This window comes from Elephantulus edwardii, unplaced genomic scaffold, assembly GCF_000299155.1.
Source record: "Elephantulus edwardii isolate Elephantulus edwardi_28Jun2011 unplaced genomic scaffold, EleEdw1.0 scaffold00109, whole genome shotgun sequence".
NCBI classification, from domain to species: Eukaryota; Metazoa; Chordata; class Mammalia; order Macroscelidea; family Macroscelididae; genus Elephantulus; species Elephantulus edwardii.
The window spans coordinates 10519307-10531154 of record NW_006399859.1 but is presented as its reverse complement, the minus strand read 5'-3'; the positions used below and the strand labels follow the sequence as shown (position 1 = coordinate 10531154).

The 11848-nt window shown below is 38.7% G+C and overlaps 1 protein-coding gene across 2 annotated transcripts in view; it reads left to right on the top strand.

Moving 5' to 3' along the window:
- PDE3B (phosphodiesterase 3B, cGMP-inhibited) overlaps nt 1-11130 on the top strand; it is a 165588-nt gene extending 154458 nt beyond the window's left edge. For both annotated transcript variants that reach the window (XM_006892052.1, XM_006892051.1), the window contains exons 13-16: nt 2046-2249; nt 4225-4386; nt 7855-8107; nt 10729-11130. In XM_006892052.1, the coding sequence (XP_006892114.1) occupies nt 2046-2249; nt 4225-4386; nt 7855-8107; nt 10729-10943 (834 nt within the window). In that variant the 3' untranslated portion in view covers nt 10944-11130. The remainder of the gene's footprint in view (nt 1-2045; nt 2250-4224; nt 4387-7854; nt 8108-10728) is intronic.
- Nucleotides 11131-11848: the final 718 nt, after the last annotated feature.

The window sequence follows — 11848 nt, the reverse complement described above, 5'->3', positions numbered from 1 at the left end:
AGTAACATAATAAGTATTGTTGTTGTTGTTAAGTGCTGTCAAGTCATAGACGAATCATAGCAATTCTGTGAACGAAAGACCTGAACACTTGTGTAACTTTCATCATTTCTCCAAGTACATAGGGTTTCCAGAGGCAAGCTATTTCAGAAGTGGATGCCACTCTGGCTTCCAAGCTTGTTTTAATCGGGAAGCTCCACCAAACACTCATGGGCAACCATTATCACATTTGACACCTCAGTATCACAGTGTTTAGCATCACAGCAACCACTATCTATCCATATTAAAATATGGATAATAACAGCATCCATATTATTTGATACCATAACATGGATAATTTGGAAGCAGGAGTAGCATCCACTTCCTGAACAACATACCTCTCGAAACTATATGAACTTGGAGAAATGATGATTGTTACAGACATGCTTCATGCTGTTTGTTCATAGGGTCATTGTAAGTTGTGCTCGACACGACAACCATTAACAACAGCATGGATTATAATTATTTGGGAAATAATTTGGATAATAAAATGGTATTGGCGTGATGTATGCTAGGGAATCTGAAAATTATTATCTTCAGATACTACTTTATAAAATTCTGGGATACATTCTGTCTATATTTTTGCCTTTCATCAAATGGATAAAACTCTCTGACTAGATCTAAGACTGACATTTTCTTCTGACTAGGTCTTAACGCACAACTGAACGCTATAATTGTCGAGGAGTTTTTTATGGTTGTGGTGTTGGCATCTTATTTCCCTAAGACATGTCTTAATACTCAGCCCCTAAATCTCTCAGCTCTGAATATATTGGCCTGTATAAAAATTCTTCTAATACAGAGTTAATTTTTAATCCTATACAGTCTGATAAGGTACAAAATTTCCATAAAGAGGAAAGTTGAAAACAAACACACACTATAAATATTAAGACTTGGAACTAAAAACATGATTTTAAGTTTTAGGTATAATTTAGAGTGGTTATGTGTGTTTAAGCAATTAATTCCTAAAATGTTATCTTTGTACTTCCAGCCTCATTCTTTACAAAAGGAAGAGATTCAGTAGTTGTTTGCTGAATTGATCTGACTTCTTTCACTTTGTATTTACACATCAGTTCTGACTTCTGTTTCTATGTTGTTTCTAATTTTTATCACTTTGATATATTTTAAGAAATGTACTTGATGCTACACCCAAAACAAGAGTAGGATTCAGTGAATGAGTGACTGTGTACGTGTGAGAGAATAGAATAATTAGTTTTCTCTAATAAAAGCTTATGTGGTAATAGTTTATAATTTCTACATATAACTTATTGCTAGATTTCTGTCTAATTAATACTTGCCTATTTTGTAAGATTTTTATTTTTAAAGGCAGAATTTGTTATTTCAACTTCTTACTGTTAGGAATTATTAATATTGAACCAACAGGGCATACTGTAATGGAAGTAAGATTGATTAAAGTTTAGCTATTAAAAAAATATGGTTGCTTACCGAAATTGATCCATAATAGTGGTCCCTAATACTGTTCAGTTTCTTCTCACCTCTCCAGTGGATGGGTGTAACAAATACCAACTTATTCTCTTACAAATTAAGAGCCTAGAAGTCCAAATTCAGGGTGCTAGGTGTAGGAGAAGGCCCACTCTCTGTTGATTTTGGAGGAAAGTTCTTATTTCCATCAGCATCTGTAAGCCTGGTATTCCCTGGAGATTTCCACATGTCTGGATCTCTCCCAGTGCCAAGAAGCTTTCTTGCAAAGAGGCCTGATCCAAAAAGATACACTTCATTTGTGGTAATCCTTTCTTGGTGGTAATGAAGTCCACATTCCATTTTACGAGATAAAACATATTATAGGACACACCCTAAGAAAAGTTGCCTTACGGTGTTGGAATTAAGGCATATTTCTGTCTGTCCTTAATCCTTACAGCTTTGGGTTTATCAGGTTATGGAGGAGAGGTTGTCATTGGATAGCTTCTAGGCTTTATAATTGCAAAAATGAATTTTGAAGGGACACTGTTCTTCCCACCTGTACTCATTCTCTTTCTGTATTCCTTTTTTAGGCAGTTTTGTACAATGATAGATCTGTTCTTGAGAATCATCATGCTGCATCAGCTTGGAATCTCTATCTTTCTCGCCCAGAGTTCAACTTTCTTCATAATCTCGATCATGTGGAATTCAAGCGCTTTCGTTTTTTAGTGATTGAAGCAATTCTTGCCACTGATCTTAAAAAGCATTTTGATTTCCTTGCTGAGTTCAATGCCAAGGTTTGTTAATACATATTCATGCCTGATTTTTAAAGTGCAAATTATTATCAGTGTTACTGAGAAAAGAGGACTTTTGTTAAGTCGTGATTAACACTAGTCATGAAATTATGGTGTAATAATATATATGCTTTTATCTTTTCAATAGAAAACATTTTTACTATTATGTTCCAATGTCCTAAAATAATATTGCTTGCTATATTTCTGTTCAGATACATTAATTTGTATTGTTGTGATTTTCTTTCCCATAATCACAAATCAGTGAATTGTGGCAAAATCTTCCAGGAACTAATTTAGAGGATCATGTACAATACCCAGACATTATATGGAAAAACAGGTGTGCTTAAAAGAAGCCAGTCATGTCTGTCTCCTTACACTTGTTAATTTTCTTTATATAGTGAATATAGTCAGCAAACTGACTGATAGGCGGCTGTTACTGTGCACTGTCAAGTCGAAACCGACTCATAGCTCACCCTCAGGTGGGATTTCAGAGACTGTAATTCACAAGGGAGGAAATTGCTCATCTCTCTCCCCTGAAGCAGCTTGTAGATTAAAACCACATGCCTTTCAGTTGGCAGTGCAGCTCCTTGCCACTAAGCCACGAGAGCGTCCTCTAACTGACTGATGTTATGGTTAGGTGCCATCAGGTTGAGTCCAGTTCATAGCGACCCTATGAACAAGAGATCTGAACCCTGTGTTGTGCCATCCTCACAATCCCTGACACACTCAGGCCCATTGCTACAGTCCCTGTGTCTGTCCACCTGGATGAGGGTCTTCCTCTCCTTTGCTGTCCCTGTACTTTTTCAAGTATGATGTTCTCTCTAAGGAATAACCTCTCCTAGGAACATGTCCTAAGTATTTGAGACAAAGCTTTATCATCTTTATGTCCAAAACATATGAGATACACAGTGGTCAATGCTAATAGTTATTTAATGAGTTAATTCTTCATGAAGGGAAATGGTAGAATAATTTTCTACCCCTATACCAGTCAGGGACTTCTCCAAATTATTGAGGAGCAATGATGTTAGTTTGAGGGCTAAGATGCACTTTATTGAAGCCATGGTCTTTTCAGTAGCATGCTGTGCTTTTGAGAACTAGACAATGAGTAAGGATGACAGAAGAATTGATGCTTTTTAGCTGTGGTGTTGGAGAAGAGCACTGAATACCCCATGGACTGCAAAAAGAACAAACAAATATATCTGAGAGAAGGTGCATCCAGAGTGTTTCTTGGAGTGAAAGATGATAAAGCTTCATTTCACATACTTGGGACATGTTGCTAGAAGTTATTTTTTGGAGGGGGACATCATACACTTTTTCACCTTGGAGGTTAGGATTTTGACACTTCATCTTACATACTTTGGGCATGTGGCCAGGAGGGACCAGTCCTTAGAGAAGGACATCATGCTCAGACAGGTGGAGGGATGGTACAGGAGAGGAAGACCGCAGAAGAGATGAATTGTACAGTGACTAGGGGATTGGTGATAGGTGTGTCAAAGTCAGTGAGACTGGCTCAGGACAGGGCAGGCTTCTGGGCTTATTATACATAGGGTCACTATGAGTTGCATATGACTAGACTTCATATAACAACAAAATATATATAATTAAATTTTCATGTATTATCCATACTTATTCAAGGTGGAAGGTCAGAGGAATAGAGGAAGACCTTTAAAAGATAAATAGACCCAGTGATTGTAACAGTGAACTTGAGCATGTCAGAGATACATACTCTGTGGCAATTATAGTATTGAAACACATGGTTTATGTTTTTTAGAGAGCTCTGCTACTTCTGAAACAAAGTTATGGTGACATGTCACATAGGAAATTTAATTCTAATGATAGAAGTTCGCATTATAGACTAATTTTGAAACACATTTACTGAACTTCCTAACGTTTGAACAAGAAACAGTCTTTGGATAATTTGACAAAATACTTCTATACCTCAGAACCTAAAATAGTTCATTATCTTTTTCCAAAATAGGCCAATGATGTAAATAGTAATGGAATAGAATGGAGTAATGAAAATGACCGCCTCTTGGTGTGCCAGGTATGCATCAAACTAGCGGATATAAATGGCCCAGCAAAAGTTCGGGACTTGCATTTGAAATGGACAGAAGGCATTGTGAATGAATTTTATGAGCAGGTAAGTTGGAAAATGACATTGAGATTTTTGAGGGCCACTGTGCTGTGACATATTTGGTCCTCTGCCACCAGAGTTCCCTCTGAAATGAAGATTTTTTTTTTTAAGAGCTGCCACATGGATAGCTATATTGAGTGCTTTCAATTAAAGCTACTTTTGCCAGAAAGAATAAATAATTGTTCTTTTTGTTCAGGTTGTTGTTATTTTTTAGCTTTGTTTGCCTTTGCTGCAAAAATTCAAAAACACGATAGTCATAAAATAGCTTCTTGAGCCTGTCCGGAGTAGGCTGGATGTACTGTTCAATCCAGAGGTAAGGATAGGTTCCATCATGGCCCCTTCAAACCTCAGAGTCTATAACTTGGGATACTTTCTCTCCATATAAAGTGGTTTTTCAGTAATTTGTGGTTGTTGTTGTTGTTAAGTGCCTTCGAGTCATAGACAACTCATAGTGACCCTATGGACAGAAAAGCTGAACACACTTGTATAACTTTCATCATTTCTCCAAGTTCATAGAGTTTCTGGAGGGAAGCTATTTCAGAAGTGGGTGCCACTCCTGCTTCCAAGTCTGTTTTAATCAAGGAGCTCCACCAAACACTGTCCACCATGGGTAACCATTACTGCACTTGACACATCAGTGTCACAGTGTTTAGCATCACTGCCACCACACAGACAGAATATATTTAAATGCCCATCTATTTTAAACTTTCTAGTAAGAAACACTGACTATCTGCTATAAAAACAATTGGACAGAAGTCCTGGCAGAAAGTAAGAAAGGAATTAGAAGGTTTTAAAATGGGGACAGAGTAGATATTTAATGGTTTTCAAGGATTCAGAAGTATAAATATACTCATTTCTCTGCTTAAAATTATTAAAAAATCTTGGCAGTTAACATCTTACCAATTTGTAATAGGTGTACTTTTATCCTCCAATTGTTAATGCTCACTTCAGTGTAAAGTACACCAATTTCCTCACCAAGCCCAATATTTTATTAACCCCAAAATACCAAATACAGCCTTTTGACTTTGGAATTGCATTCTTCGTTGGCCTCAATAATCAGCAAAGATCAAGATGTCTTACCAAATGAAACCTTTGTGATAGAGCTTTCTTGTCATGAATTTCTATGCCCATTAGCATCATGAGTTTGAGGCTAGATAGCTGTGTATATAACCTTGTTAACCACAGATTGTCCTGAACAACTAATAGATGTGTAGTGTCTTTCATTAATTTTTAGCTAAACATGCCAATACATTAATGTATACTTTGCTGTTCACAAGTTACATGATACCATACTGTGTAATCATGGAAATAGATACGTTTCCCAAGGTTATTAATATTTTATTATTCTCTATACAGTTGAACTAATTTGAATGTATTTTCACATAGTATGTGGTTTTAAGCATTTGCTTATTTTGTAGCTTGCAGTGAGCAGTGCTCATATTTCCATCTTCATTCCTAATCATGTAAACCTGATTTTGTGTTCACAAAAGAACTTTATGCTAAAGAAAATGCTATCTTTGATTTGTCTGTACAGATAGAGGTGATTAAAAAAGTAATATTATATACCACTTTCAGAAAATTCAGAAATTTAGTAAAATAACATTGCAAATGTTCATTTAAACCTAATTTATCATTATTTCAACAGTACATCGCAATCATAGATGACATCTCACATTATTTGGGCTTGTTGCTAGAAGAAGAACTTGGAGAAGGACATCATGCTTGGAAAGGGGGAGGGTTGGCAGAGGAAAGGAAGATCTTTAGCCAGATGAATTGAAACAGTGACTGCAGCCATGGGCTCAGGTGTCAGAGACGATGAGGATGGCACAGATAGGCCAGAGTTCAGATCTGTTGCTCATAGGATCACTATAAATCATACTCATCTTGCGGACACTCAACAACAACATAGTTCTAGATCTCCTACCGAAACACACCACGTCATCTCAGATTGTGTATTCTATGTTTGCTTAATTATTCATCTTCAAAGGAGGATAATGTCATCTAACACCCTCGCACACAGAGTTGTTAGAACATTGAATTTGCCTATGTGTCAAAGCCCTAGAAATCTCTCATGAAGACTGTTAAGCTTCTTTGAGACATGGTTACAAAATTTTAACCTTTTCCAACATTTCATTTCTTCTCATTATCATCCTGATAATGCTATCTTTAGGGAACACTGGTGGCCTAGTAACAAGAAGCTGCACTGCAGTCTTGAAGGCACGCAGTTCAAATCTGCCAGCTGCTCAGCAGGAGAAGGATGGGCAATCTTCTGTACAGTTGACTGCCTTTGAAAGTCTGTTGGAGGGTCAGCTATGGTTCCGGTTCAGTGGTGCCCAACAACACAACAGCAACCCTATCTTTGTAATTCTAGGAAGAATTTCCAAAGCCCTTTAAATTCCTAAGAAGTTCCTAAGTCCATTGATTTAGGAAATTCATACTTCTGGGATGTTCCTATGTAACTGGAAAAAAGTCCTATGAATAATTCTTTTCTAAAATAATCCATTTTCTTCTTTATAAAAGATAAAAAGCATGAAAGATTTTAAACCACTGAGACAGTTTTTAGTTGTGTCCTTAGAACTGTGTTGTCTCATCACAGAGAGACATGGCTTCTCTGTGGAATTTGTGCGTTGTGGGAGTATCCATAGCCAGTGAATTCAGATGCCAGGAATGAAAATGATATTGCTATTTTGGAAATGCTAAGTTCTGTTCTAAACACTTTATGTGCTGCGCTTTACCCTCATGGCAATAACATGAGGTAGGATATTAACATTGTTAATTGATACATGAAGAACTTGAATATGGCACTAGCTAAGCAAGGCGGGCAGTAAGTAACAGAAGTAGTTACGCGGCGTCCTTCAGGTTGTCAGATCATCCCTCTAGAACTCAAGGCCACAGTGGAAGGGAATCAGGAGGTGAGCATCAAGGCTAGAATCCACACCTCAACCACAGTTGTTCAATTATCTGTTCTTAATATTGGTCTTCTAATTTAGATTGATTAGGTTAAATATGTTGAAGGAGGGGTGATTTGAAAAACACTTGCATAATTCAATTTTATACAGTTGAAGTTCAGCTCAGCTCACTGCCATCAAGTTAGATCTGCCTCCCAGCAGCCCTCCATTGGGTTTTCTGGAGCTGTAAATTCCAATGGGAGCAGACACAACTGGAACACGAGACTAACAATGTTTGCAGTATACTAACAGCCTTCAGCATAAAGAGAATTGACATTTTACAGGAAAGAATACTGCCTGTGATGTGAAAGCGTGTGAAAATAGACTTATTTAGGATTTCTCAATCATTAGGGAAATTCTTACAGTTGAAGTGCTAGTTTAATTCACTTCTTTGATGCATCTTTATAAAAATTACTTTGATGTTCACTCTGTTGATATAAATACCTCAAGATAACTATACCAGAAAAGTCTGATTTTTTTTTCCTTTCAATGATTAAAAATGGTCTCTTCTTTTAAAACTAACCAGGGAGATGAAGAAGCAAACCTTGGGCTGCCTGTCAGTCCCTTTATGGATCGTTCCTCTCCTCAACTTGCAAAACTTCAAGAGTCTTTTATCACCCACATCGTGGGTCCTCTGTGTAACTCCTATGATGCCGCTGGTTTGCTGCCTGGCCAGTGGGTGGAAACCGAAGATGATGATGATACTGAAAGTGATGATGAGGAAGAAGATGGTGAATTAGATACAGATGTTGAAGAAATGGAAGACAGCCTAAATCCTAGTAAGCATTCAGGGGTACTCTTAATTTCTTTGGTGTTATTAACTGCATTTGCCCATTCACTTTGAGTTTGGGTCTTAGTTTCTAAAGATCTAGATTTAATAGTCATATTTTAAGTAATCACTAAATGTTCACTCACTAGTGACATGTTAAATAACTAATGGATCTCAGATGATACTGTCACATAAACATTGTTACTACAGCTGGCGTAAGGTAGCATCAATTAAAGTACTGCTCGCTAATCAGTACTGGTCAGGAGGCTTCGGGGTCCTAGCACGTATTCAAGCCACATGTGGATATGCACGTGACGTGACGTGTAACTCTGCTAGTGTTCCCCCCACTTCACCCCTCCTGCCCGATGAATCATCTGCACCTGCTGAGCAGCTGAAGCGCATAACTTCCAGAACAGTCCACCAGGGTGCCCCTCACACAGACTCGGAACATAGTTCAGTGGGGATAACCCTGTAAAAAATCGTAGATCTTGACTCCCAGTTTGCACTATCGATCACCAAACCATAGTGACATATTTTTCAAAAAAGGTAATGAGTTCAAATTGAAAAGGAAAACATTTGTTGTCTTTGTAATTGTGAATGCATCTAGTTTTTGTCCTTAATTTTAATGTAAAATTTAAATTGTGTCTAGCTAATTCTTTGTTTCAAATAATGCTACAAATCAGAATAGTTATGGTAACAACAGAGGAACTCCACCCAATCAATCAACAACTTCTTGTATGCTGTCCAGTTGTACCCGACTCATAGCTGACTCTACAGCTGGTTCTCAGAGCCTGTAAATCTCACATGAGGAGATCACCCTTCTTTCTCCTGTGGGCCAGATGGTAGATTTGAACTACTTGTCTTTGGGTTGGTAGTGCAACCCCTCACCAAGTTGCTGCTGTTTGCTTGGTGCTGTCGAGTTGAGTATGACTCATAGCAACCCTCTGAACACCCGAAATGAGCGCTCTTCTGTCTTGTGTCATTCTCACAGTCTCCAACACGCTCAAGCCCTTTGCTGCAGGCACTGTGTCATTCCACCTGGTTGAGGGTCTTTCTGTATTTTCCACTATGCACTGAAAATTAACTTAGCAAACAGCAAATGTATGCTGTTCCCACTTGTCAACTTGGGAAGGCTGACTGGCTATTTAAAATAGCTTATACAGGCAGTCCTGACTTGTAAATGAAATTTATTCACGGGTCAGTTGGAACAGGTGCATATGGTTCTTACGTAGACTTAGCACAGGAAGGGGTGTCAAGAAAAAGTCCTCAAACTCACTGTTTTCATGACAGTTCTGACTAATAGTGACCTTCCATCAAGTTTCCAAGTCCTAACAGGAGTAGACCGCTTCTCTTTCTCCTTTTGGTAAGCAGAATAACATATCTCCAGACTGCACCACCAGGGCTCCTGACTGGTGGTATGTGTTATTGTTGTGTTGAGTTGGAACTGACCCATAGTTGACCCTCCTGCGAGTTTTCAGAGGCAGGTAATCACACGGGAGATTGCCCATTCCTCTCCCACAGAGCAGCTGGTAGTTTCGAACCACTTGCCTTTGGGATTACAGCACAGCTTCTTACCGCTAGGCCACTAGAGTGGTTTGAACATGTGACTGCTAGTGCAAGGTTTGTGGTGGAACTCATCAGCTGTTCTGTGGAAGAAGGAGGAGCAGTCGGCTTCCATGCACATGTGCAGCCTTGGGAACACTAGGAGCAAGTCTCTTCTGTCTTGTGGGTTTGCTTTGAATCAAAAGTGAGGTAGTTTGGTTAACTAAAAAAAAAGCTCAATGCCTTTTCTGTGATTTAAAAGCACACACATCAAGTGAAGAGGACTGTGATAAGGAACATGTGGCCAATGAGGTTTGGTTCAGTGATTTCCAAGTGAGGCAGATTTACATAGAACTGAAGCAAGCCTTGAGCGATGACAGCATCCTGCTCAGTGAAGGCAGCTGACCCCGCTTCTTTGCTCATACGTGGCTCTTCACAGTCCCACCACTAATCTAAGCTCATGCACCAGCTCCTGAAAGAGCTCACTCTGCTTCTCCCCAGTCTCCCATTGTAGGGCTTTGATCTTTAATTCCCCCAACCCCAGGTATCATGGTGAATCCCTCAAATCATATAAATGCTGCTCTGTCCCAGTTTCAGTTCCTTGTTCATGACAGACTGGTTTGAAGCTCTGCTTTATAGGTAAAGTAGAAACTGTCCATAAATCAGATGTTTACAGCCTGAGGACCTCTTGTATTCAGCAAAATTTTGCTAATTGTGTCTAATTTAATACATGAAAAAAAATCCTAAAAAGGCTCGTTTTAACTTTGCATTATTGTTCATCCTTTAATATTTCAGCACCATCCTTCCCCTTCCCCTTTACTTCCATGCAGTGTCTCCTAATCCCTCTCTGTTTCCTTTTTAGTCATAATCATTAACATCATCTGAAACACTCATATTTTGCTTCTTTGTCTAAGTTTTTCCATTGTAAATCTGAGACCTATAAGGAAGCGTGGGTTATTTTATCTGTTTACTAAGGTCACCTCAGTGGTTAGAGAAATGCCTGGAATGTAATAGACTCTCCAGTACTTATTGAATAAATGATTCCATCATATTGCCATGATTAGAACATATCTGTTTTAAATCTGACAGAACCACGAAGGAGGAAAGGCAGACGGCGAATATTTTGTCAACTAATGCACCACCTCACTGAAAACCACAAGATATGGAAGGGAATCATAGAGGAAGAAGAAAAATGTAAAGCTGATGGGAATAAGCTTCAGGTGGACACTTCTTCCTTACCTCAGACAGATGAGATTCAGGTCATTGAAGAAGCAGATGAAGAGGAAGAGCAACAGTGTGAATAAGAAAAGGCATATTGGAGATGGCCCCAAGGGCTGTGCCAAGATTGGGAGTCCCTGCCTCGTTTTCACTGTGCAGACTTTCATCTGACTCGTTCCGACGTGGACAAGCCTTAATACTGTGAGGGGATCCTTGCTGCACAGGAAGTTTCCCACTCCTTTGCACTTTTACCACATGAACTAGAAAATTGTTAGAGCTTGGCTTGAGTTGACCTGTGTTACAAAGCCTTTGATGCCTTTTCTGGTATACCAATACTTTGTCATAATGCTGCTTTGCTGAATTTACTCTTATTTTTCATGCATTGGTGGTACATTGGTTAGTGCTTACTGCTAACCTAAAAGTCCATAGTTCAAACCCACCAGCTACCTGTTGGGAGAAAGCTCTGGCAGTCTGATAGCTTCAGGACTACAGCCTTAGAGACCCGATGGGGCAGGACTGTGTTCTGTCTTCTAGGGTCACTGTGAGTCAGAAGTGACTCAATGACAGTAGGTTTTGGTTTTTCTCTTTTTCTTTTCATGAGGTAGTAGCTATAATGACAAAGAACATGTGACTTTTGTTTCTGAAGTCGCCAGAACTTTGCTTTCATGAAAACTGGATTCATAGTACTTCCAAATGTGTCTTATGTCTTTGAATGCTTTGGTTTTGGTATTTTTTAAGGGGGGAAAAAAAACCACAAAACACCTGTGCCTCTCTGAAAAGGAATCCAGTGCTGCCTTTCTCATGCTCTTCTGCCGCTAGGTTAATTCATGAAGGACCTTTGTTATATATAACAAAATCCAGGTGCATCAATTTCTGATGCTTTTTACTGTTCTATATTATCTACTCTGTGTGTTCTAGTTCTGCTCAATGTATTCAGGTTTGCAGGGATATCAAAAGTCTGAATTTGAGTATTGCTGAATTATGTCCATGG